At 37.1% G+C, this 23,126-nt stretch overlaps 5 protein-coding genes across 11 annotated transcripts; 1 reads left to right on the top strand and 4 right to left on the bottom strand.

Annotated features, from left to right (window-relative positions):
* Positions 1–14: 14 nt before the first annotated feature.
* Positions 15–3,849, bottom strand: gtf2h2 (general transcription factor IIH, polypeptide 2). The gene is made up of 15 exons (XM_026211726.1): positions 3,465–3,849; positions 3,100–3,177; positions 2,973–3,009; positions 2,793–2,879; positions 2,656–2,706; positions 2,522–2,576; positions 2,332–2,437; positions 2,151–2,241; positions 1,972–2,059; positions 1,795–1,902; positions 1,471–1,534; positions 962–1,065; positions 759–861; positions 648–687; positions 15–567 (listed from the first exon to the last, which is right to left on the bottom strand). Exons 1-15 carry the CDS (start codon positions 3,518–3,520, stop codon positions 457–459), a joined length of 1,179 nt encoding a protein of 392 aa, XP_026067511.1. The 5' UTR covers positions 3,521–3,849; the 3' UTR covers positions 15–456.
* Positions 3,850–4,058: 209 nt separating this feature from the next.
* Positions 4,059–9,854, bottom strand: oclnb (occludin b). Of its 3 annotated transcripts, XM_026211723.1 has the most exons (10): positions 9,817–9,854; positions 9,629–9,742; positions 8,526–8,581; positions 7,524–8,166; positions 7,138–7,305; positions 6,050–6,156; positions 5,469–5,567; positions 5,174–5,345; positions 4,903–4,944; positions 4,671–4,769 (listed from the first exon to the last, which is right to left on the bottom strand). In XM_026211723.1, exons 3-10 carry the CDS (start codon positions 8,567–8,569, stop codon positions 4,671–4,673), a joined length of 1,374 nt encoding a protein of 457 aa, XP_026067508.1. In that variant the 5' UTR covers positions 8,570–8,581; positions 9,629–9,742; positions 9,817–9,854. The 3 variants fall into 3 exon arrangements, with proteins under 3 accessions (XP_026067509.1, XP_026067508.1, XP_026067510.1); XM_026211724.1 differs by lacking the exon at positions 9,817–9,854 and having other exon boundaries at positions 4,059–4,769; positions 9,629–9,801; XM_026211725.1 differs by lacking the exon at positions 9,817–9,854 and having other exon boundaries at positions 9,645–9,801.
* Positions 9,855–10,691: 837 nt separating this feature from the next.
* Positions 10,692–15,744, bottom strand: marveld2b (MARVEL domain containing 2b). Its single transcript, XM_026211719.1, has 8 exons — positions 15,057–15,744; positions 14,657–14,720; positions 13,146–14,344; positions 12,980–13,009; positions 12,738–12,910; positions 11,995–12,166; positions 11,675–11,725; positions 10,692–11,397 (listed from the first exon to the last, which is right to left on the bottom strand). Exons 3-8 carry the CDS (start codon positions 14,316–14,318, stop codon positions 11,278–11,280), a joined length of 1,719 nt encoding a protein of 572 aa, XP_026067504.1. The 5' UTR covers positions 14,319–14,344; positions 14,657–14,720; positions 15,057–15,744; the 3' UTR covers positions 10,692–11,277.
* A 160-nt stretch (positions 15,745–15,904) lies between these two features.
* LOC113049409 (adenylate kinase isoenzyme 6-like) lies at positions 15,905–17,531 on the bottom strand. Of its 5 annotated transcripts, XM_026211729.1 has the most exons (5): positions 17,331–17,530; positions 17,091–17,183; positions 16,630–16,663; positions 16,521–16,554; positions 15,906–16,234 (listed from the first exon to the last, which is right to left on the bottom strand). In XM_026211729.1, the coding sequence occupies exons 2-5, from the start codon at positions 17,112–17,114 to the stop codon at positions 16,045–16,047; spliced, it is 282 nt and encodes a 93-aa protein (XP_026067514.1). In that variant the 5' UTR covers positions 17,115–17,183; positions 17,331–17,530; the 3' UTR covers positions 15,906–16,044. The 5 variants fall into 5 exon arrangements, with proteins under 5 accessions (XP_026067513.1, XP_026067512.1, XP_026067514.1 ...); XM_026211728.1 differs by having other exon boundaries at positions 15,905–16,234; positions 16,521–16,663; XM_026211731.1 differs by lacking the exon at positions 17,091–17,183 and having other exon boundaries at positions 16,521–16,556; positions 16,629–16,663; positions 17,331–17,466.
* A 21-nt stretch (positions 17,532–17,552) lies between these two features.
* rad17 (RAD17 checkpoint clamp loader component) lies at positions 17,553–23,114 on the top strand. The gene is made up of 17 exons (XM_026211718.1): positions 17,553–17,696; positions 18,023–18,103; positions 18,245–18,472; positions 19,416–19,493; positions 19,599–19,761; positions 19,951–20,087; positions 20,265–20,317; positions 20,405–20,527; positions 20,620–20,689; positions 20,782–20,893; positions 20,981–21,169; positions 21,276–21,361; positions 21,442–21,588; positions 21,737–21,883; positions 21,991–22,111; positions 22,336–22,393; positions 22,469–23,114. The coding sequence occupies exons 2-17, from the start codon at positions 18,047–18,049 to the stop codon at positions 22,713–22,715; spliced, it is 2,016 nt and encodes a 671-aa protein (XP_026067503.1). The 5' UTR covers positions 17,553–17,696; positions 18,023–18,046; the 3' UTR covers positions 22,716–23,114.
* The last annotated feature ends 12 nt before the right edge of the window (positions 23,115–23,126 follow it).

The following is a 23,126-nucleotide window of genomic DNA, read 5'->3' as shown; positions in this document are numbered from 1 at the left end:
CGAAAACAAGTCAGTATGGTTTTAAAAGAAAACATTTTTATTTGTTTGAACAATTCATCTCAACACCTAGTTACAGGTTTGTTTGAGTCATTGAGCACAGGCAAGTATATTAACACGGTCAGTAAGAAACAAAATATAGAAACAGCTGTCGTGTTCAATCGATTATAACTCAGTGGAATTCTTCATTCCCAGTGAATTTTTTTTCCCTCTGTTGCTGGTTTTATTTGGTCCAGTGAGACACTTTTCTCCATAGGGGGCGCCCTTTCATACAGTTACAGCTTGAGCACAACTACAATGCAAGTAAACTGAAAGATGGCAAAGATCTGACAAGCATCTGCTTTCATTACATTAACCCTTAATAATCAGTAGCTGATGACTTCCTCTTTTCCTTCTGCATCTCTCAGTTTCTACTTGTACTGAAGCTCACAGTTGTCTCGGATTTCAGGCCATCTTACATCAGGACGTCCTGTCAGTCTGCATGCAGCCAGGACAGCAGTGCAGTGTGTCATGTATGAAGAGATCACACTCCACGCAGAACACTTTTTTACATGCTAGACAAATAAACACCTGCAGAGAGGAGAAAATGTCATTTTAAACAAGAAACCATTCATGTTCCCATGCAAAAGATTTGGAATAAGAAAACCTACACTTTTGTCTTTCAACTCTCCTTGGCAAGCTTCACAGAACCTGAAAAGACAGATTATGAAATAGGCTGGAATGAGACAGAGAGGTTTTCACAGAGTGAGTGTGGAGCTCACCTCTCGCCCTCATACTCCTCCAGTGGGGTCTCCTGGAAGGCCTCGAGGGGGAAGAGGTGATGGAAGGAACGGGCCAAGTGAGGTGCGGAAACCAGAGTCAGACCTGTACCAGAGAGAAGGAGCAGACTGTGAGAACTGAACACATCGATGCTCTCTGAAAATCAGTGTACAGATTGAAGAACAGGGACATGCTGAGAACATACCACACACTTTACACTCCACTGGCAGCTCAGTGTATTTGGCTCTGCACTGTGGGCAGTAGTAGCCGCCAAGAGTGAGTCCTGGTTCACCAGCGCTGTCCAGGTGCCTAAAATATATTAGAAAATTAACTATAATTAATATTATTTCAAATTATAAATAATATAACTATACATTAAAGATATCATTCAAACAAATTTTTTAAATGAATACTTTAATTCAGTAAGGATGCATTAAATGTATTTGTTGTTGCAAAACATTTCTATTTGAAACAAATCTTTTTTTCTTCTTTTTTAAAATTCTATTCAGCAATAAAATTCTGAAAAAATATAAAATGGTTTCCACAGAAATATAAATATAAAGGGTCATATGACGCATAAAAGCTGTTGCAAATTCAGCTTTGCCCTTATATCCTATTACATTATATTAAAACAGTTATTATTATTTCATAATATTACATTTTTGCTGTATTTTTTATTAAAGCATAAGAACATGATATTTAAACACTACTCACGACATGCTGAAGGAGGGTTTGGCATCCTGATCAGACATGGAGGCTATGGCATGCTGGGGGAAACCTAAGCAAATTATTATGCACATTAATGATTTTGTAGAAGAATACATATAATATAGTGTAGCTTACACAAATACTAAATTTCCCAAACATAATTCAGGACTGCTTCAAATTTACGGGACATAAAAACCGCAGAATATTCCCAGTTATACACACAGTACTTCTTAAACATTTTAGCTAATTTTTGACTTTTAGCTACCAGTAATTTCAACATTACACTACATTTAAATAGTGTAAATGTGGTGACAATGACTGTGTGATTACCCATGCGAATGAGGGAGCACTCTGAGGAGGAGCTGGCTGGAGGTGGCTTCACATGCAGCATCAGCAGCTCTTTAAAATGACTCTCATCCAGAATCACGTTGTAGGACCCTATTGGGCAAAAACAAATTTAGAAAACATTACACAAGTGAGAAATCATGTTAAAGTAAGACTACCAACCTCCAGTTTCTCTTGTGAGAATAGTGCACACCCGAACCTCTGCTGACAGGCCGATCACAGACACTCTGATCTTCAAACCATTCAGAGTCTGTTGATATATTAAAACCCAAGAGAAATCAGTGTTCATCAAAATACACTAACCAGTGCAGTATGCAGACAATAACACCATTCAAACTCACTTTGATAAGCTCATAGATGTTGGCTGGGTCACAGGTGGTAAGACTGCTGAAAACCACCAGGATCTCTTTGCTTGTATGAGCAGGCATGTGTCTGCATGAAAACAGAAATATGGTAACAGCACTAAAGGGATATACACCACTGTTACATTTCAGTTCCAGATGGAAGTGATGTGTGCCTTACTTCAGTGTCTGCATAGCCAAGTTCAGAGAGTTGTAGAGAGACGGTTCGCCAACACAGGTGGAGTCCACGGATTTCTTCAGAGCTGCTATATGCTTCTTAGGGTTCCCTGGTAAGAGTAAAATCATGTCAAGTGAATTTGAAGATAAAGAAAACTGATCAAAACATGCAAACATGATACTAATGCATCAACCTGCAAGATCAGTGAGCTTCTCCGCCCTCTTGTTCTTGGTGGTAATGATCCCTATCTGTGACAATATGGTACAGTTAATACAAGCTGCACACGCTGTAAACACTCACAGATAGATACAGAGACAAGGGCATTACCTGACTGATTGGATTCTGGTCAAAGTATTCCTCTACAAAATACTCCATCAGCTGAAGAATGCAAAATTAAATCAGTTTGGATAGATTTGATATAATGTCAAGCTTTCATACACCACTACAGATGCAGTGCTACTGACCTTTAAGGTTGAGGTGAGCCTGTTGGGCTTCAGGTCTTGATCTTCCATTGATCTCGATGAGTCAATGATCACAAAGAGGTGCCGCATCTGGTTTGGTGAGAATTATATGCATGATTATAATCAGTCTCCAACAACAGAAAACAATGATATAACTACGAAGGACAGTAAAATGCATCTTACCATCCCAAGCCGAACTTGTCCATGACTCTCAAACACCCTGTAATGTGACAGAGAGACTGCAAGTGAATATCAAATCGATATATAATCAGCTCAAACTGATTTTAAATTATGCATTTGAGTGCTGTACCTTTTCCTCTTTGCCTGGAAAAGAATGTCTTCCACAGTAGCTTTGAGAGATCCAGATTCATCCTCCTTCAGCACCTCCCTGAGAGAGACACATGTCAGCAGCTCATTACAGTGAATGTGTTCTCATGTGCTTTAATGGATATCAGTGGCTGACAGTCTTGTGATGCCCCTTACAATCATACTAAGCCATAGATTCTGAGCCTTTATGTGTTATACTTTTAGTGACAATTATTGACGATATAAATAATATTTTATAAAATATATTTTATTTACAATGACCACTTTCTGGAGGCAATTTGATGTAAATAACGCATTTAAATTGTAAACGCACCCAAGTTAGCGCAAGCATAAAGCTCAACTTCTCACCATGTTCGTTCGTATCCTCCTTCCCAGCGTTTTGCTCTCTCTGGTTCTTCGTCCATGTTTAATAATTTTAAAAGGATGTAATTTTTCTTTAGTGGGAATGTTATACAGTTTTATTCTATTCTTCCGAAAGGTTTATACTCGCAGCTGTTTCAATAGATTTCTGCATTTGATCTCCTCACAGAGAGACTCCTATACGTTGTATAGATTTTCGTAATTCAAATCATTTAACAGCAAATACAGGAAAGTGTCAACTGTGTTTTTGAATTAAGGACATATTAACATCTATCTTGATCAGTGGACTATAAAAATAAACAATCCAATTCACTCGGTATTTACTGTCGGGCAACCCTTGTCCGTCGATTTGTTATGTCCTCCGGTACAAAAAACTAAACAATAGTTCCGAGTTATGGGAGGGCCTCCGTATCAGAGCCATATAGATACGGCTCTGCTCCGTATAGATCCATAAAAACGGTTTATGATTAGTTTTTAGTTGCCCACTTGAACTTTTTTTCAGAAACAGAAATGAATACAGAAGAATACATTTGGAAATTGAATGGCTTTATTTTACTATGTACAAAAATAACAAGCCAAAAAAAAAAAAAAAAAAAAAAAGTACTGTACATTCAACAAGTCGCCTTCCACATTAAAATTGTTGAATTCTCTATAAATTCGACAGAACTGACGTAAAGAACCAAATTATATGAACTTTATGATTGAAATCAAATTCACACCTATTCTATAAGTGTGTACTTAAAAAAATAAAAAAATAACAATAGATTGCTATTCTGGTTACAGATCAATCAACATGAAAGTAAAAAAAAAAAAAACAACATCCACTAAGAAAGTATTATAACAAACAACATCGGAATGTCTTTGCTTGAAGATCCCTAAAACTACAACAAAAAGTGCTCACAGTGTCATATAAGATACAATCACTTTGACTTGACTTCATGTCTCAGGATAACGATAAAAGGTTAAAAGGAGAATTCATCCAGCTTTAAAAAATAAAACGAAATACTTCATTGGTACCACAATATTCTGATCAAGTGTAGTTTGGCTCAAAAGCAAAAAAAAAATGGTCATACAGCAGCCATACAGTTCTTGATAGTAATACAGTGATACAGATATTTAATACAGAAATAGTAAAGCCCTAAAACAAAACATCATGCCACATAATATACACTCCTGAGTTTCCAGTGCCAGGTTTTATTGTCTGTGGTCATAGTCGCTGACCCTTCGTTTAATCAGAGACAGTTTTGTCTTCAGCTGTTTACACCTTTTCTTTTTCATCTGATAGTCTGAAGACTGTGAGAAAGAAAACAGGTCAGAATTTACATTTGCTTATACACTTAACTCTTAATCGTTATGTACTATAAACTTTTTTCAACCGCTGTAACAATTTATGCAATTAACAATATTCTAAACCGAAAGAGTTTACCTTCTTCAAACTTTTAAGCCTGTTGTATACATCCATGGCATCCTTTTTAGATAACAAAACAAGAGAAATATATATTAAAGTAACATATTTGAATAACAATGATTTTATCAAAGCAGTTTGAGAAATTATTAAATTAATGCTTAATTGTTAAAAAAAAGTTATTTATTATTATTTAAAGGTGAAAGAGATTACTGTGAAAACTTAGAGATTAAGCCTTGCCAACCATAATCTTAAACATGTAAATTTTTGGTCCACTTTATAGATTACATACCATGAACTGTGGGCTGCCTTCCTGGAAGCGGTCCAGCTCTCGATCTGCTACTGCCAAGCCCTGATTAATATCATCTAGCTCAGCCTGAAGACGCTTGTACTCCATGTGGTCTCTGTCAAACTCTCTCTTGTACTCAAGCCTCTCCTGCTCATTAATGATGGGAGGATACTCACTGAGAGCATGGCAGCGCAAAATAAAGTAGGAAATATGACGAGAGTGTTAATAATTACATAAAGTCAAATGCTGAGTTTTTTTTTTTAAAGTGCACAAGTACTACAAACTGTATTTTCCTCACCTTTGATAGTCAGTGTCCAGCTCATCTCCAGACTCTCCAGTGTCATAGTCTCTAAGTTTGCCCTTCAGTCCACTTAAAGAGCTTGTCACGTCAGAACCACTGCAACACCAACAGCAATTTTGTTAATAACTTGGGTGTGATATTATTAAAATTTTGATTGTAACTGACAGTGAGAATAGCTTTCTGAACACCGTAGTTTCAGTCAGTTCACATAATCTGTTTGTGAAACTGGTTACTCATGTTCATGACAAAACTAAATCCACCAGGTCCTATTCATACAGGGACAAGATTTCCTGGATTCCTTCACTCTGTGGCACCTAGTCTTGTGACAGACTAATACGGAGCAGACATTTTGTGTACATTTTATTTGTTATTAATAATTCAATAATTTGTGATTATTACATAAATTGCATACAGATATAATCATTACAGCAAACAACCACAAATGTAATTCACATCCATAATAATCAACATATTGTAGAATAGTCACAGGACAAAGTCTACAGAAATATGAAATGTAATGCATTGTGCACTGCATTTGTTTTTGCAATAACATCTTCAAAAGCACTGAGATGACCTACCTTGGAAGGTAAAGTGGTTTTTGGCTGTAAACCATTGGCTGTGTAACACCAATTTTATCACTGTAGTCATTGACAAAAGCCTCTGGATGTCCGGAAACATTATTAACCTGAAGAAAAAAAAAACAAAGAAAGTCTGAGTTTCTGTCTAGACATTTTGTATACATTAAAAAAAAAAAAACTTTACTGCAGGCAATTCCATGTAGAAAGGTAATTAGCTCACCCTTCAACTGTTTCATATTTCATTGGAAACATAATGTGCATTTAACAATAATGTGCATTTTCTCCTCCAGACTGTGTCTTTAATACCCTACCCTTCCATACAGCCAGCATCACAACATTTGTCATCTCAAAACATTTTTACTCATCATTTTTAGTCTGCACTCCTGTAAGTGTTGCTGTAGGACTCTTTTACTTGAGCTTTTCTGTTTCCCCAACGCACTGAGCTGTCCTTTTTGTATAGTAAATAGTCTGGTCAAGCATTAAAGCCAGGCAAAACCAGTTCCACCACTTCCACAAATAGCATCGTGACATAAAGGACAAAACTACAACTGCTTACATTGTCAGTTGTGTAAGAACAAAGCCAATGGAGTGACCTAATAACACTAGAACATGCTAATGTGTTTTGGTCTAACAATTCCCACCTACCAGTTTATAAACTTTTAAGTCACTATTAAGTGTTCCAAGTGTTTAATCAGGGAATTTTGGATCCTATTCACATTTTCCATCAAGTGAAAGTAGATAAGAGGACACACCCTGAAACTAGACATAAAAACACCTCTTCATGGAAATCCTTTCTCTGAGAATTTCTCTTAATGGAAGGACGGTCTTAATAGTAATGTTCAAGGCCAGTGATACTCCTAAAGACAGTGGAGAAATTATAGGCACCACATACTGTAACAACCTCTGAAAATAAAACAAGATCTATCAAGGTATTATATACTGTAGTAGTAGTAGCACAACCTAAGTGCTACAAACAGTTACATTTCATGGCACCATAAATCCACAGGTTGTACGGAATAAGAAAAAACACTGAACTAACATGCACATGAAACATATCTTTTGTGGAATTTGCTAGTGAAAATTCTTACCCATTCCCCGATGCCTTGAGACGTGAGTCCGTCTGTGATGGTCTTCACGTCATACCACAGAACACGCTCCCTGCCGTATCTCCTGATCTGCCCTCGGGTCTTCACCGCGAACACAAGTAAGATGATCAATCCAACCACAACCACAAACCCAAGAACAATGGCAATGGCCTTGAAGAAAAAAGAAAGGAAGAAGAGACTTTAAACAACACTGCAAATGAACAACAATACAGAGGAAATGTGGCAGATTGGCTTTTGTGTTTGCATGAATCTCAACTAGTATTTCTAAACAACAGAAAGGTATTACGTTTTGTCTGATAATAACCTTCCTGAACTGAACAAATATTATCATGAAGATGGCGTACTCCCAGTCAGGAGAACATGCTCACCTCCTCAGGCTCCACTACACAGTAGTGGTATAAATATTGATTGATAAAGATGCCAGAGGCCTGTTCTTGGTTCTGGAATTGTGCACACATCTGCAGGACCTGATTGTACATCATGGATCCAGACGTCTGAGAAGTGGGGTTAACAGCGACCAGGTAGACGATGGTGGCGATGAGCATGAGTGCAGCCAGAATGCCACAAATAATGATGGAGGCCAGATAGAATGAGGGAGACTGTGCAGCGTTCTGTCTCGACACCACCAGGATGAAGATGATGAGCACAGTGATAAAGGTGATTGCCGCAATCGCTATGATGAAGCCCTTGCCTGATTTCGGGTCCATGTATGTGCCGCCTCCATAGCCGTAGCCCACACCATAACTTCCTCCACCAAGCCCACTGCCATACGATCCACTGCCATATGTTCCACCACCATAGCTGCCTCCCATCCCTAAACCCCCGAGGCCCATGGCGCTGGCATCATAGTCCCATGCCAGTGTGGAGGCTACACAGGCAAACATAGCCACACACAAAATGATGATAATGATGCACAAAATCTTCATGACACCTGGGGGTGACGTCCAGCGGTAAAAGTGAAGCATTTCATCAGGGTGATAAGAAGGTGTGCGATGGGAGGATCGGTGGTGACTAAAATGATAAAGTGAGATAATATGGATGAGTAAAAAGAAAGTTATTAACTAATTATGTTTTAAAACTTTACTCAGATACAATGTTATTCTAAAACTAAATCTAAAACCATAAAAACACTTTTCTCAAAATTAAATAAGTGCACATATGCACACACAACTAACATTAAGGAGAAAATAGAAAATACAAATTCAAATCTAATTAAAAATATTAACAAAAACTATAATAATATATCAATGGAACTAAAACAATGCTGCTCAGGTCATAACACCATTATGATGAAGCAGTAAAAGTTCAATAAAGAAAACTTGTTTCTACTGATAATGGAGGATTATATGTTTCTCTAATATGCAACTTACTGTCTGCTATGATGTGCAGGAGGGCGACTTGATTTTTTCTGCATGATGTTAGCTTCCTGGACAAAAAAAGGGTTATCTGAGTGAATTCTGATGTAGGAATGAAAAAACATACTTTGTGAATCAATGTGATATAGCCTAATAATGCACTGTTGAGGAAATAAAACCAAAAACCCGGACTTTGATCTAATCTAGATACAGAGATGGTGATAGAACTTAAGATACAAAGTGGCTCTTTACATTACAGTCATTAATGGCTCTGCAATCAGAATTATTAGTTTTTTTTACATAATTGTAAAAAGGGACCAAGTGTTGTCCTGATATACCATCAGTATAGCCAGAAAACTCTCTCTTTTTTCAATTGTTTTTACTTGTGTCCAGTTCACTGATCTATAATATATATATATATATATATATATATCTATAATATATATATATATATATATATATATATATATATATATATATATAGATAGATAGATAGATAGATAGATAGATAGATGGACAGATAGATAGATAGATAGATAGATAGATAGATAGATAGATAGAGATATAGAGAGAGAGAGAGAGAGAGAGAGAGAGAGATCAGTGGTCCAGTTGCTAGAGTAACACCACAGCCTGGTGGCAGCAGTTTGTAGCAAAACAACTTAATATCACTGTAATTTTAATTAATTTATTTTGTGTAGGGATTAGTTGCAGATTTCTAACGTTTTCATTTAAGAAATATGAGAACATTAATTCAACGTTTGAGGTCAAATGGGGAAAAAAAACAGTAGACTGCATGTACTTCAGCTTGTGTACGTTCGAGAGAGAAAAAAACAACAACGTAAAAATATTCTCAGAATTGGGATACTTGACGCCTTGAATTTTAAACGAATAACCAATTACGAAGGTCTGGAGAAAATCATTCTTAAAAAAAAAAAATAATAATAATAATAAAAAAAAAATCAACAACAGACAAAGACATAGCTAAGCGTACAACTATTTAAATTTCCTTAAATTTGTGCCGCGGAACGTAGTTTCGCTGCGCAATAGTAAACAACATTCAGCTCAGAATATTTAAAAACAAATTACAAAAATAAATTAATCGTATCGAGGAAACTCACCCTCTTCCTTCCTTACCAAAGAAGTCAAAGCTGTTAAATATTTTGTAATCCGTGCTCGTTCCTACGGGAGTATTTCAAGGATCTGCAAAACGCTCAGCCTTCAGGAAACGCCCGCTGAAAACCGAGAGTTTCATAAATCTGCCTTCCCTAACAACACATCAGTGCAACCAGCCTCCACCCATCCTCACCTGCACAGGTGCAGCCCCGCCCTCAACTTGTGCGCGCGCCCCCAATTTAACAGAAGCATGACGAGCCAGGTTCATTTGCATAGCTACTTTAACAATACATTTCGTCTATAGCTTTGCAAAAGTTGTCTTGACGCATTTTATGTTTAGAACTAGCTACTTTTCAGGCTGTGTTAATTTTATACTAGAATAAACTAGTAGCTTAGACAATTTCTGGTATTTCTGTCTCTAATGCTTTCAAAAATATGTATCATAAAACACAAAAGTGTACCTCATCCATAGAAATGATCCAGTAATTAAATGCTTAATTAATCATTTTATGGGAGTCATTGTTCCCTCCCTACACCAATAAGAAAGATTTAAGACGCCTGTAATAGCTCATAAGAAAACATACACATAAATTGCAAGAAATGTATAAGACCAGTGGAATTTCTGATTGCTCAAGTCACACATTTGTAATCTGGGAGGTATCTTTAAAATACACTTGAGTCATTATTTAATTCGAAATAGGTATCACGTTGTTCATAAGCACTTTTTTTGAGTCTCCTTAGTGCAACATATTGCTCAGACCTATAATTATTGTTTCAATTACCATAAATTGCCATACAAACAATAACAATGATTAATGCAGGATTGTTCTAGATTATTACACACCATATTCAATATTCATGACACATAAGGTTGCGTGATCACCTTTTCTTCCTGGAGTTAATTGCAGCTTGTAACCTGATACCTTCAGAGCTGTCAGTAAAAGTGTGCATTACTAGAGTTCAACTATAACAGCAGGTATATAATGCTCTGAGCCATGTAGTAGAGCGTGTTAAAATATAAATAGACATGAGAGGTGGTATATATCTTGGAGTTTAAACTACTAGTTCTTCATTTAGTTAAAAAAGATGTTTATTTTATCTACTTCCAATATTAATGAAAAAAAAATGAAATAGAAGGATAAATTCACATGGTGATAAAATATTTACATATAAGTCACACATATCTGTACCGTATAAAAGACACAAAAGTGAAAATTAAACTATAAATATACCAAGAAATTTAAAATCATTAGAGATATTACTTTTTAAACAAATATCATTTGAGAGCTATTTCTATCTCCACTTAACTACAGGAAGCTCAAAGACTCCAGTGATTTTCTACAAAGGACCTACTTCTAAAATAAAAAGTTTATATAAAAACATCATATATAATATATATGATCAAAACATTGCTCATGTTGCTCCACATTAATTATCAGTATGAGAAGGGGACATTTTCACTGGGTTTAAAGTGGTAGGTGTCTTTCTTTGTATTTTCTTGCCATTGAATTCAATATGAAATTATTTCAATACCAAGACCAAACCAAAAACTCTGTTAATTCCTGAAGGTATAGCCATGGACTGTTTTTTTTTTTTTTGGGACAGTTGCTTCTTTTCTGGGACCCTCTTTGAAGAAAGTATAATGGAGTTCTGTTTAGCTGTAACCATCGTTCCAGTCCATTACTTTGTCATACTCCTGAATTTTCTGCTTTATGTGTGCAAGTTTACTCTTCAGATATTCACATCTCTCCCTTTTCTCCTGGTATGTCGGGTCCTACAACCAGAAACATGTAAAGAAATATTTGGCATGCACTCACACACAGACAGGAAGTATGTAAACATTTCAATAGTTCCATTTATGTCACCCTAACATTTCCAGTTTGTCAGTTTCTACGGTTTGTGGCACTCAAACAGAGACAGGTACTACACTATGTCATTATTTTGCAAAGACTAAAGAATGTAGAAAAGCAACAGTCAGATGAAGGTTTCGAAATGGGTCAGAGAAACTTGTAGAACATAGGTAAAATACATAACATAAAAACCGTACTTACAGCCTTTTTTCTGTTATACTCTTGAATAATGCCATTGATTCTCTCTTGCTCCTGTGGAAGGAAAACCAAGATTAATATCTAAAATATTTCTGTTTCAATACAAAAGCTTTTAGAGAAATATATGAAATTAATTTCTACTGTGATTGGTCACCAGCTCTTTGCTGTTTTTAAACATAATTGAGTCTTAACTAATTCAGTTTAATTGTGATGACAAAAATGTTTCAATTACAAATACTTCAAAGTAGTTTCTCAAATAATATAAGCTCATAAAACCGGCAAGTATAATAATTATGGAATAATTTGCTTTTTAAAACTATTACCATTTGACTGGAAGGCTGCTGTGGGAGATTCCTCATCAGATTATCCATTTCCTCAAACTTCTGCGTTAAGACCTGAACCTCAGCATGCAACTCTTTATATTCTGCATATTGATCATTAAACACAGCCTTGTATCGCTCCCTTTCCTCATCAGACTGGATTGTGGGATATTTCCTGTGAGGAGAAAGATTAGAGCAAACATTCAGATACAAAAGGGATAAGAGATTTAAAAAGCATGAGATAACTATAACCAGTCCTAAATATGTGGCTATTGTCAGAACTTCATTAAAACTGAGTATATTTATTTCATAAAGTAGCCTGAATTTATTAATTGATTTCAGTTAACATAAGTACCGTACTTTCCGGACTATAAGTCACACTTTTTTCATAGTTTGGCTGGTCCTGCGACTTCTAGTTAGGTGCGACTTATTTATCAAAATTAATTTGACGTGAACCATGAGAAATGAACTAAGAGACATGAACCAAGAGAAAACATTACTGTCTCCAGCCGCGAGAGGGCGCTCTATGCTGCTCACTGTTCCTGTAGCCTACACTAAGCAGCATAGAGCGCCCTCTCGCGGCTGTAGACTGTAATGTTTTCTCTTGGTTCTAAATAAATGTGACTTATAGTCCAGTGCTACTTATATATGTTTTTTTTTCTCATCATGGCGTATTTTTGGAATGATGCGACTTATACTCAGGTGCGATTTATAGTCCGAAAAATACGGTATTCTTTGAAACTCACGCCACATAGTCTGCAATAACCACAGGTTTTGGGATGTGGCCAGCAGGAATATGACCCCTTAAGATCTCTGGTTCCATCATAACTGGGTTGGCAGGTTTGCCATCATAAGATTCTGGACTGGACATTACTGGAGCGGTTAGGATGGGCACAGAGACACTTGAGCCGGCACCAATCTGAGATTAGATTACAAATAGTACATTACAACAATGTACAATGTACAACAAATAAATTCAACAGCTTACCATATGGAGTGGAAGTCCTTCTGATTTCATCTAGGTACGAATAAGAACAGAAAAGCATGAAAATTAGATTTTGTTAGCTAGGCTTAAGATAATTTACTGGTATTACTAAAATGGGAAAATCATTATGGAGCATTATATTTCAAAGAACAAATTATTTGAAATTTACTTCTTGACCCATTCTCTCTCTGTACATCCTTGCTGCTTCATGTCTCCACAGCTTCAGGCACACGCATGCTCCCACGAGATACAACAGCATGTTGAGAAAGAGGAAGATGATGGCAGCATTCTGTCCAGCCTCTGTTCGGCAAAACCCCGCATTGGGTCCAGCGTTGAAATGTGGATAATAGCAGAGACCTCCACGCACTGTGTCTCGCACATACACAATTGCAGCTGACAAGTAGAGCAACGCTAACACCAAGTTTACCACACCCTCTGTGATTGGCCACCAGCCGGAGTCTAGGAGAATGGTACGATAATACATGGTCATGCCTAACACTACTAGAATGATAGTCACTATCCATGCAACTCCAGCCACCACAATAACAAAAGGAGTCAAGGGTCCCGAGTAGGAAATTCCAGTTCCAGCTCCTCCATACATCCCACCCATTGATGTTCCCCCATACATCTGATGCATGGAGTAACCAAACATATTAAACCATTCATTATCTTTGTGCACATATGCACAGACGCATGCAAAAACAGCAGCCCCTAAAAGCAACTCTGCACATCCCAAAATGCGCAGAAGTCCAGCCCAGGACTTCATATATGCATAGCGCTGGTTGTATTCCTCCACCTTCTCACTGTAAGTCATAGCCGTCTTCAAAGAGCGACCGGACACCGATTCCAGCGGCTCCCCTAATAACGTTGCCTGCTCCTTCCTTGAATTGTAGCTGCCTCCAGACCCTCCATAAGGGTCTAGGTAAGAGCTGGGGGCTGTAGGTGAGGGTGCACGTGAGTGTGGTGGAGAGCACGGGACGCCTTCGGTGGTGATGTTGACATCAGGTGGTGGTGGTGGAAAGGTCCATTTCTTGCTACCTCGGTTGCCACTGGCTCTGAAGAAGTTCTTCACAGAGTCAGGAATGAAGCGTCGGACGGGTTTGATGTCCATGGCATCATCCACCTGGTCTTCAACATCACTCGGGTAGAATTCAGGGCCAACAGGAGGGTTTCCGGGGAGAGGCGGTGGTGGTAAACTGTCATAGCTAGATGCTGCCACTTCACCACCGAGTGGGTAAGGAGCTTGCTGACCCCACGGCAGTGAGCCAATGGGCACTTGATCATAGTAAGGCATATCGCGGACCCGATCAAAGCGGGACGCTGACCCGTTTCCAAAAGACATGGGAATGGTTCTAGCAGCTGAGCGAACTGAGGATCAGAAAGTTTATCCACATTATTATAGTGTCTTGTGTCACATACAAACTGACATAATGCCATTTGCACATCTTTTACAAACATAAAAGTAAGGATTCATTGATATTTAAATGATATCTGATATTAATAAGTCAGTTATTACTGTTATGACATGGACTATTATATAACTAACATGGTGAATATTATTTATACTACATTTAACCATTCAAATCAATTGTTTTAAATATTTTGGTCAATGCATAAATTAGAATTATGTGCATAAAAGCATTGCATACTTTATACTACAAAACTCAGTAACTATCTTACCTAGGGTAGTTACATTGCCTCACAGGGTGAATTTAAAACCGTGCTTTTCCCCTTACAAAGCAAACTGAAATAAAAAATAAACAAGCGCGTTACAAGCTGGTCAAACAAGCTTAAAAGCACTTTAGAAAATCTAGCAAAAATTTGATTTTATAGAAACGATGGCACAAAATCTGCGTTGCAAGACCTGATCTTAACGCGGTTTGAAACCATAGACTGAAACCAGCCTGTCAACAAAGAACATGTAAGAAATAAAACGGAGTTTTAAGTCATTCTAATTGAATAAACGAACTAATTTTTCACTGTAAAAGCGTATTCATTATCTACACTCAAGATGTGGGAGTTTAGACTACATATTTTTGCCTAAAAATATATATTTTATTAAAAACCATCGATGTCTTACCTGGTACCGATACTTACACCTGTCTTCCGCCCTGGGGCTGCAGGTGAAGGGAAGGGAACTGATCACGTGACTTATCCTGACCCAGTGTGTGATGTCACCATACAAACCAGTTTGACAAGAAAACGATGAAACACTAGATGAAACACTTCTTTCTGAAGAAATCAGCTCATCTATCAACACAAATTGTATGGGGGATTTATGGAGGATGGCACTGTTTGTACCGTGTATGTACAAAAGGCAATTAATGACAACATAAACGGTTTATATTTACTACTCGTAAAAATTTAGAAAATATTATTATCTGTTCGTTTGGATAGCTAACCATGTAGTAATCTTCATGTAAAAAATCTGAGGCAACAACAATTATATTTCTCAGTTTTATATTTATCCTTGCACTTGATATATATGCCAGAGAGACTGGACTAGAAGTAGATATTATGGTTTGATTGTTGATAGAGCATTAAAGGAGAGAATAAGAGAGAAAATAAAACTATAAAGCACAAATAGAAACTGCGATTTTATATGACTGATGAAAAGTGAATAAAACTGACTCTCTATCATGAGTGACTTTTTCCCGACTAGAATTAATATGCAGTGTAGCTACGTTTTAGAGTTGCCAAGTTAATCTAATCTTTTGAAGAGAAACACCCATGTAATTTAACATTATTTCTGTGAATTAGATTTGATCCTAAATTCCACTTACTAACAGATGTAAAATGTTTCAGGTATTTGGTGGCAGCTAAACAATCATTTTTCAAAGAATGTACACTTTTCTTTGAAAATGTAATAAAAAAAAAATAAACAATAAAACTAGTCAAAAGAAAGATACTCTTTTATATACTGTATAAAAATATTTATTTCTTCCATTCATTTTTAGAAGCAAGTTTAACTTATTTCAAATAAAGTTATTTTAAACAGCCCCACACATTTTAAGTCCTTAGCTCAACGATAGTCAAAAGAACAATGCTTCCACATATAATGCCTCATGTCAATTGTTGTCTTTCATCCATTGTTCAATCCAATGAACAATTTGCTCCAGATTGCTCTCCATGTCCTCAGGAGTGTTACTGGGGAGCTGGTGGACTATCTCCTCCTTGTAGGCTTCCATGGCTTCCTCATAGATAGTCTGGAAAATCTCACACTGCACATTGTCCTGGAGCTTCTTTCCTGTGTATCCTCTGAAAATAAAAGATATTTTGAAAAAAATCATTGCAATAGGAAGCATACAGTCACACTGTACGTGAATGACTTCTGAACTGTACATTAGGTCTGAATATGCTATACAAGTTATGCTCAAATAAGGGGATTTTTTATCTGCCCTAAGATGATTAAAAATATAATAATTCTCAAATGTTTGTTGCGTTGCTCATCCCAGATCTATTTTAAAGATAAATAAAGTAGTCTACCTAAACTGAAATATCATATATCTAACAAATATTACCGTTAACTGTTATAAACACAAACCTCCTTTCAAGACGATTGTAGAGATTGGTGTTGTCTGTGCGGAGGACAAAAACAATGTCAAACCAGCGTTCAGGAAAGAAATCAAAGCTATGGTAATAAATAATCACACCATCACTCATTCTGTCCTCCAGCTCATCCACAACCTAAAACAATGAAACTGTCTTTAACATTTTGTTTTATTATGTGCAGCCGGATGGATTTGCTTTTGACTTGTGATCCGTGCGGATTCAATAACCTGCCGAATAATGAATACCATACCCCTATCTAATAAAACACTATAAAATGTATTTTGTTCAAGAATACACTGTAATAATTATATTATAACATTATCCAATTAAAGGTGGAACAATTAGATTCATTACAATAGTACATACCCTGTCATCATCCAATATAGGACACTGGTATTCTTCGTCAAATCCCTCGAACAACTGACCTATATATATATATATATATATATATATATATATATATATATATATGTGTGTGTGTGTGTGTGTGTGTGTGTGTGTGTTTTAAAACGAATTCTTAAATATAAACAACAAACTTTTATTTCAAAGTACAATAACTTACCCTCCTGTGCCAAAACACAAACATTCACATAGATAAGTCATGTTCTCTGAGCCAGCTCTTTGCCTAGAGTGGTCTTTCCTACACCAGGGGTTCCTGTCCGTCCAATAATGAAAAAACATTATTTTATTATTATTATTGTTATTATTATTACTGCTAGTATTTTTGGTCATTGCTATACCAGCTTAATACATTCAAAATATATTTACTATTAGGAACAGCCTAATAAAATGTAGACTTTACCTGTAAAAAGAATGTTTGGTGACTTCGTGATCCTCATTGCTAGGTATCACGCGAGGAAATAATGCAATTAACAACACAGCTCGTTTTCCAAAAATCACAGCTGCTGGATGCTCACTGTCAATAAGCATACAAAAACATATATTATGTAAATAATCCGTTAGTACGGTCATATTTTATGATGTGTTTGTCACAGCATAGAGCTAAACGTGATCAACATTGTGGCGTCATCAGTATGCGCCAGAGGAGGGGCGGTTCGGCGGTTCGTCACAGCTTTAAAGGGATAGTTAGCACAATGTTACTTGTTACTTTCAAACACAAATAGTTGGCATTGTTGTTCTATAAAGATCATATTTAGAGATGATAAGGGTAAGTTTATACTGCATTGCCTAAACAGTGTATTAGCCACGGTTTGGTTGATTTGGCTTGATAACTTGACATTCGTTAAGTCGAGCTCAGCTAACGGTCGGGGCGAACTTGCTAAACTCTGATTAATAGACTTTTATTAAGTGTCTGGAGTTTTACAAAACATGTTTTAGAAGTAAAGTGTGCTCCACTTGTGATTATAACACGAAATTATACGAATTATACACACATTTACTACTGCTGTCCTCCTCTCGTAAACTCGCCGAGGGGAATCCCATCTTTGCCGTTTTATAAATTATGTAAATAATTTGGTTTTCGTCCGAGCACAGCGTTGCATGGAGTAACTGAATGGAATGTCAAAATTGATGATGTCAAAGCTGTCTCTGGGAGGAAAGCAGTCCTCTGGAAAAGTATGTAACATCTTTGAAAGTACTTTTGATCATTCTTTCTTTTTTCATTATCCAACAAGATCATTTCCAGACTGAGAATAAATGAGGATGCTCTGAATCTGCTGATGTACTATATGTGTTCTGCTTGTATTTCCTGTTTAGATAAACAGCTGGGTGGAACCATCATTTGGTGAACTTTTGGGAGGAGTGAACAGGTCAGGGGAAAGCAAAACTACCCGGTGGCCGTCTACTGGGAACCAAGCAGAAAAAAAATCCAGGAAGAGGAAAGTAGATTCTCATGTGTCCAGCAACCAGATCAGTGTGTCAAGTGAAGCATTTAAACCAGACCAGGATGAGCCTTGGGTGGATATGTACGCTCCCCAATCACAGGTACAGAAAATGTGTGGCCCAGGCCTGTTTGGTATAGTTCTTGGAAAAATTGCCTTCCTGCAGTTTAGTTCCAAAGCCTCTCTAACACTTTTAGTTGTGTGATTGCAGTAAAGTTTGATCTAAAAAATAAAATATTCGCATAAAATTCAAGGCATTGTTGTTTGGCTACAAAACCACCACTGGCTCTGCACCCATTTACCTAAATTCATTACTTCAGACTTATGTGCCCTCTAGAAGCTTGCATTCTGCAAGTGAACATCGCTTGATTGTGCCATCCCAAAGAAGCACAAAGTCACTTTTATGGACTTTTAAATTAAATGTTCCCTCCTGGTGGAATGACCTGCCCAACTCAATCCGAGCAGCTGACTCTTTAGACATTTTCAAGAATCGGCTTATAACCCATCTCTTCCATCTTTATTTGACCCTCTAACTTTAGCACTCACTATTCTTAAAAAAATCAAACTACCATTCTAATCTTTTTGTATTCTATTTTCTTTTCATTCATTATACAATAATAAAAAAAGACCTCTATCATTAGCTTGCTCCATTCCTTTTCTATTCTATCTGTTTTCTTTTTATTTATTATATTGTTTAAAAGCCCTTGCTATGTGTACTGTGTTTAAGCTAACTGAGACTTGTTAAAGCATTTATATTATTATCTTTTGTTGTTTTTGATTGCTTCCATTGTCGTTATTTGTAAGTTGCTTTGGATAAAACATCTGCTAAATGACTAAATGTAAATGTAAAAACGGCAGAAAATCAGATGTCATACAGCAGGGCTGAGTACTCTATTCTAGGTCATACAAATCTAAAAATGTGAAAAAAATGTACTTAGATTGTGTTCCTAAGAACACATTTGTCTTCTACTTAACATTTTCATATCGTTATTATCTCAATCTACAAACTTTGATGATTTAAATGCTTTTTTTTTTCTTTCCAAAAGGCCGAACTAGCAGTCCACAAAAAGAAAGTTGAAGAAGTTGAAAGCTGGTTGAGAGTCAATTTGGACAAATCAAAAAAGGTCTGCCAGGCATGAGATACTGTATGTTGGGTGATGTATGTTTATTGAGTCATTTGGGAATGGTTTTTTATACTCTGTGTTGTATTTGGGGTTATGGCTCCACAGGGTGGCGCCATTCTGTTGCTCACTGGCCCCTCAGGATGTGGGAAGACAGCAACTGTCCAAGTCCTTGCCAAGGATTTGGGTTTTCAGATCCAAGAGTGGTCAAATCCCTCCACCACCTCTCAGTACAAAACGGAGGATTTGTTCACACAAAGCTTTGATCCGGGTCAGAAGTCTTCTTCTTGCTAGTCCTCACTATTGTGACACCATGCCTAATATCTAGTCAATGATAATTATATAGCACCCCTATTTTATCACATATCAGAATCGTATATGGATGAAGTGATATCTCAGTCTCTCTGTATAGTATGATTTTTTTTTTTAGCTCATTCCTCTGATCTTTTTATTCTAACAGATTCAAGGTTTAACCGTTTCCATGGCAGCTCACAAACAGGGCTGTTCCAAGAGTTCCTGCTGAGAGCCAACAAATACAACCGTCTACAAATGAGCGGAGAGAAAGTGACTGAAGACAGGAAAATAATTCTTATAGAGGTGTTGCTCAGAACTGCCCTTCAAAAATATCACTGTTGTTGAAAACCTTTTTTGTTGCATATATCTAAAATACATTATACAAAAGAGAAAGAAGTGGGAGAAACTGAACATAAATATTACTAAATTAAAATCGAGAAGCTGAGTGACACTTTTCCATTGTTTCTTATTTTATCTCAGGAATTTCCAAATCAGTTCTATAGGCAACCAGGGTGCTTGCACGATGTACTCAGGTGACCACTAGTACTATATTTTGAAGTATTGCTAATAATCAGTTGTCACTGGTATCTTGCATATCATTGTCCTTATTTTTTATTTAGGCAGTTTATTAAGACTGGCCGGTGTCCGCTGGTTCTGATTGTGTCCGATAGTCTCAGTGGGGATAAGAACTCCAGACTTCTCTTTAAGGATGTTCTGCATGAACTTGATATTCACAGCATTAGGTACAAATACAACCAATTTCATTTTTCAGAAAACTTTAGTTATAAATATTCAAACCCAAGGTCGTCATAGGTAAAGCATCTCTTTTTTTCAGTTTTAACCCTGTGGCCCCCACCAGTATGATGAAGGTCCTAAGCCGCATCGTAACCATCGAGGCAGGAAAGGTAGATTGTGTGGTTTACTTTTCTATGCCTTCTGAGCAGAGAGTTTTGACCCTTAGATCCATAATACTTCACTCAGCATATGGTCTTTGCAGAGCTCTGGCAGGATCTCTATTCCTGATAAAGGTGCTCTAGATCTTCTTTGCTCAGGAAGCTCAGGAGATATTCGCAGTGCCATCAACAGCTTGCAGTTTTCTTCATTTACCGGTGACAAAATAGTTACTGAACCTGTTTATGTAGTTCATAGAAGTGTGTTATAGTGTATTTTATGCATTCATTCTTTTAAATTCTCAGATCGTTGTCTGGAGAAAAGACTCTGGGCTTCTAGGAAAGGCAAATCCACAGGAAAACCTGTCGCGAAGGCAAAGGGCAGGAGCAAGTCTTCAAAATCAACAGACATGCAGGATGAAAGGCCAGCTATTGGAGGGAAAGATGCTTCACTTTTCCTTTTCAGAGCTTTAGGGAAAATCCTCTACTGCAAACGTTAGTCATTTTCAACTCCCATTCCCAAAATATTTTTCTGTTGTACACCATGAACCATGTGTAAATGAATTTATATTTCTACCAATGGATGGCATGTGATTTTTAGGTGAAAGCTATGAAAGCTCTCAAGCACCCACGCTGCCTTCACATTTAACAGATCACCAGAGGGACAAACTACTTGTTGATCCTGAAGTAAATATTCATTAATGTTTTAAATTGCACCATATAAAAAGCTTAATCTGCTTTAATGTTGATTATGATATTTTCCTCAGCTTGTCATTGAGCGTTCCCATATGTCTGGGGAATTCTTCAACCTCTACCTGCATCAGAACTACCCTGACTTCTTTTCGGATGTGGAGGATATAGCACGAGCCAGCGAGTACCTCTCTGATGCAGACTTCCTGACAGCAGAGTGGAGCGTGAGTGCAAATGCTATTGGACTTCTATAATAACACACATGGGGATATGCAGGGTTGCTCTAAGATGTAACATTTGATTTCTGAGGACTATCATTATGTAGTATCTTAGCAACAACTTTTTGCTGAAATGGTGTTCATCTTTTCACAGTCAAGGTCGACTATGGTGGAATATGGCTCATCAGTGGCCACTAGAGGTCTTATGCACTCAAACTCTTCTCGAGCACAAGCTAGCAGCCTGTCCAATGCCGGATTCAGGCCTCTTCATAAACCGCATTGGCTACACATAAACAAGATGGTATATTTATTTTTCACTTAATCTATCGGTTGTACTTATGTTATTCAGCGTTTTAAGTAATTGTTAATGTATCATATTGATATATTTTTACCCTGGTTTTGTGATAGTATCGAGAGAATTACCTGACTGCACAGTCGCTCTTCTTAAATTTCTGCCTGACTCCTGTGAGCCTCCTGACAGAACTGGTGCCTTACCTTGCAAAGCTCACCAACCCAATGAGAAATCAAGGTAAATATGTGACCCTGGCATTCACAAAATATACAAAAACAAAATTGAATGTATTTAAAAAAATCAAACTGCATACCCTAATTTTTCAAGTTCAATATTTATTATTTTCCTGCCTCCTACACAAGTATGCTAGACTTTGGTCAAAAACGAATGGTGCATTTCTCCTCATACATAATTCAGCTTTTTGTTCTATTCAATATATTTTTTTATTTTTCTCATATCAGCTCAAATAGCTTTCATCCAGAATGTTGGCCATCTTTCTCAAAAGAGGCTTCCTGGAAGGTGAGAGAAACAAAAAAAGTATTATTGCATTTGAAAAAAATTCTCAAATGGTTTAATGCATGTCTTTATTTTCAGGCTGAGACTTGAAGCACTTAATGACAAAGACCCTGGCATTTTGGATGCTGACAGTGAAAATGAAGATTCTGCTGCTGCTCAGTCCCTTGACCCAGAATCCACAGCAGGAAATGCCACGACTGAGCCCACATTGCCAAACAGCCAGGATCCTGCTGGGGACCTTCCTGCCAGCCAGCCCCAGCCCACAAGCACTGAAGCCCTTTTGGATGAGGAAGACCTCTTGATTGAGGAATATGACAGTGATTGACTGATCACATCCCATGGACATATTTAATATCACTTGCCCTGATGCAATTGTTGTTGTACCTTTAGGTCACAGGTTTTTGCTATTGTTTGTTTATGTTTTAAGATGCTAATTATTAGTAGATATTTATGCACCCCAACACAGTATGTTGCTGTTGAGAATTGTTCATATGTCCTTACTTGTGTTGAAATGGACGTGTTCTGTACACAGTTTCGACAGGGTTTTTCCCCCCACAGAGGATATTAGTGAAAGTATCTCTAGAAAATAGAACATAGCATGACCATTTAAAGCCATAATTTTTTTTATGTTGTCACGGTGTAACAATGCTGTGGGACTGAGAAGTAGGGAATCTACACCTCAGTCAATTAAGTGACTGCAATAAATCAATGTTTGCAACTTTGATGGCGGTTTTGT

The sequence above is a fragment of the Carassius auratus genome, chromosome 30, assembly GCF_003368295.1.
Source record: "Carassius auratus strain Wakin chromosome 30, ASM336829v1, whole genome shotgun sequence".
Taxonomy (NCBI): Eukaryota; Metazoa; Chordata; class Actinopteri; order Cypriniformes; family Cyprinidae; genus Carassius; species Carassius auratus.
Note: the sequence above shows the minus strand (reverse complement) of the source record. Positions and strands in the feature narration are given on the sequence as shown.

What these genes read in the sequence shown, in the direction of transcription:
- rad17 (XM_026211718.1), top strand. Translation starts at nt 18,047, where the DNA reads ATGTCAAAATTGATGATGTCAAAGCTGTCTCTGGGAGGAAAGCAGTCC. An exon ending in CTTGATATTCACAGCATTAG is followed by an intron (nt 20,528 to 20,619) that starts GTACAAATACAA and finishes TCTTTTTTTCAG; the next exon opens with TTTTAACCCTGTGGCCCCCA. An exon ending in TCCTGACAGCAGAGTGGAGC is followed by an intron (nt 21,589 to 21,736) that starts GTGAGTGCAAAT and finishes ATCTTTTCACAG; the next exon opens with TCAAGGTCGACTATGGTGGA.
- oclnb (XM_026211723.1), bottom strand. Translation starts at nt 8,569, where the DNA reads ATGCAGAAAAAATCAAGTCGCCCTCCTGCACATCATAGCAGACA. An exon ending in CTCAAGGCATCGGGGAATGG is followed by an intron (nt 6,157 to 7,137) that starts GTAAGAATTTTC and finishes TTTTTTCTTCAG; the next exon opens with GTTAATAATGTTTCCGGACA. An exon ending in AAGGCAGCCCACAGTTCATG is followed by an intron (nt 4,945 to 5,173) that starts GTATGTAATCTA and finishes TTATCTAAAAAG; the next exon opens with GATGCCATGGATGTATACAA.
- gtf2h2 (XM_026211726.1), bottom strand. Translation starts at nt 3,520, where the DNA reads ATGGACGAAGAACCAGAGAGAGCAAAACGCTGGGAAGGAGGATACGAA. An exon ending in GAAGCTCACTGATCTTGCAG is followed by an intron (nt 2,438 to 2,521) that starts GTTGATGCATTA and finishes TACTCTTACCAG; the next exon opens with GGAACCCTAAGAAGCATATA. An exon ending in TTGGCTATGCAGACACTGAA is followed by an intron (nt 2,242 to 2,331) that starts GTAAGGCACACA and finishes GTTTTCATGCAG; the next exon opens with ACACATGCCTGCTCATACAA.
- marveld2b (XM_026211719.1), bottom strand. Translation starts at nt 14,318, where the DNA reads ATGTCTTTTGGAAACGGGTCAGCGTCCCGCTTTGATCGGGTCCGCGAT. An exon ending in AAGGACTTCCACTCCATATG is followed by an intron (nt 12,911 to 12,979) that starts GTAAGCTGTTGA and finishes ATCTAATCTCAG; the next exon opens with ATTGGTGCCGGCTCAAGTGT. An exon ending in AGTATAACAGAAAAAAGGCT is followed by an intron (nt 11,398 to 11,674) that starts GTAAGTACGGTT and finishes TTCTGGTTGTAG; the next exon opens with GACCCGACATACCAGGAGAA.
- LOC113049409 (XM_026211727.1), bottom strand. Translation starts at nt 17,500, where the DNA reads ATGACCGTACTAACGGATTATTTACATAATATATGTTTTTGTATGCTT. An exon ending in ACCAAACATTCTTTTTACAG is followed by an intron (nt 17,184 to 17,330) that starts GTAAAGTCTACA and finishes TTGGACGGACAG; the next exon opens with GAACCCCTGGTGTAGGAAAG. An exon ending in TTGTGTTTTGGCACAGGAGG is followed by an intron (nt 16,235 to 17,090) that starts GTAAGTTATTGT and finishes TTTTATTTTCAG; the next exon opens with AGGATACACAGGAAAGAAGC.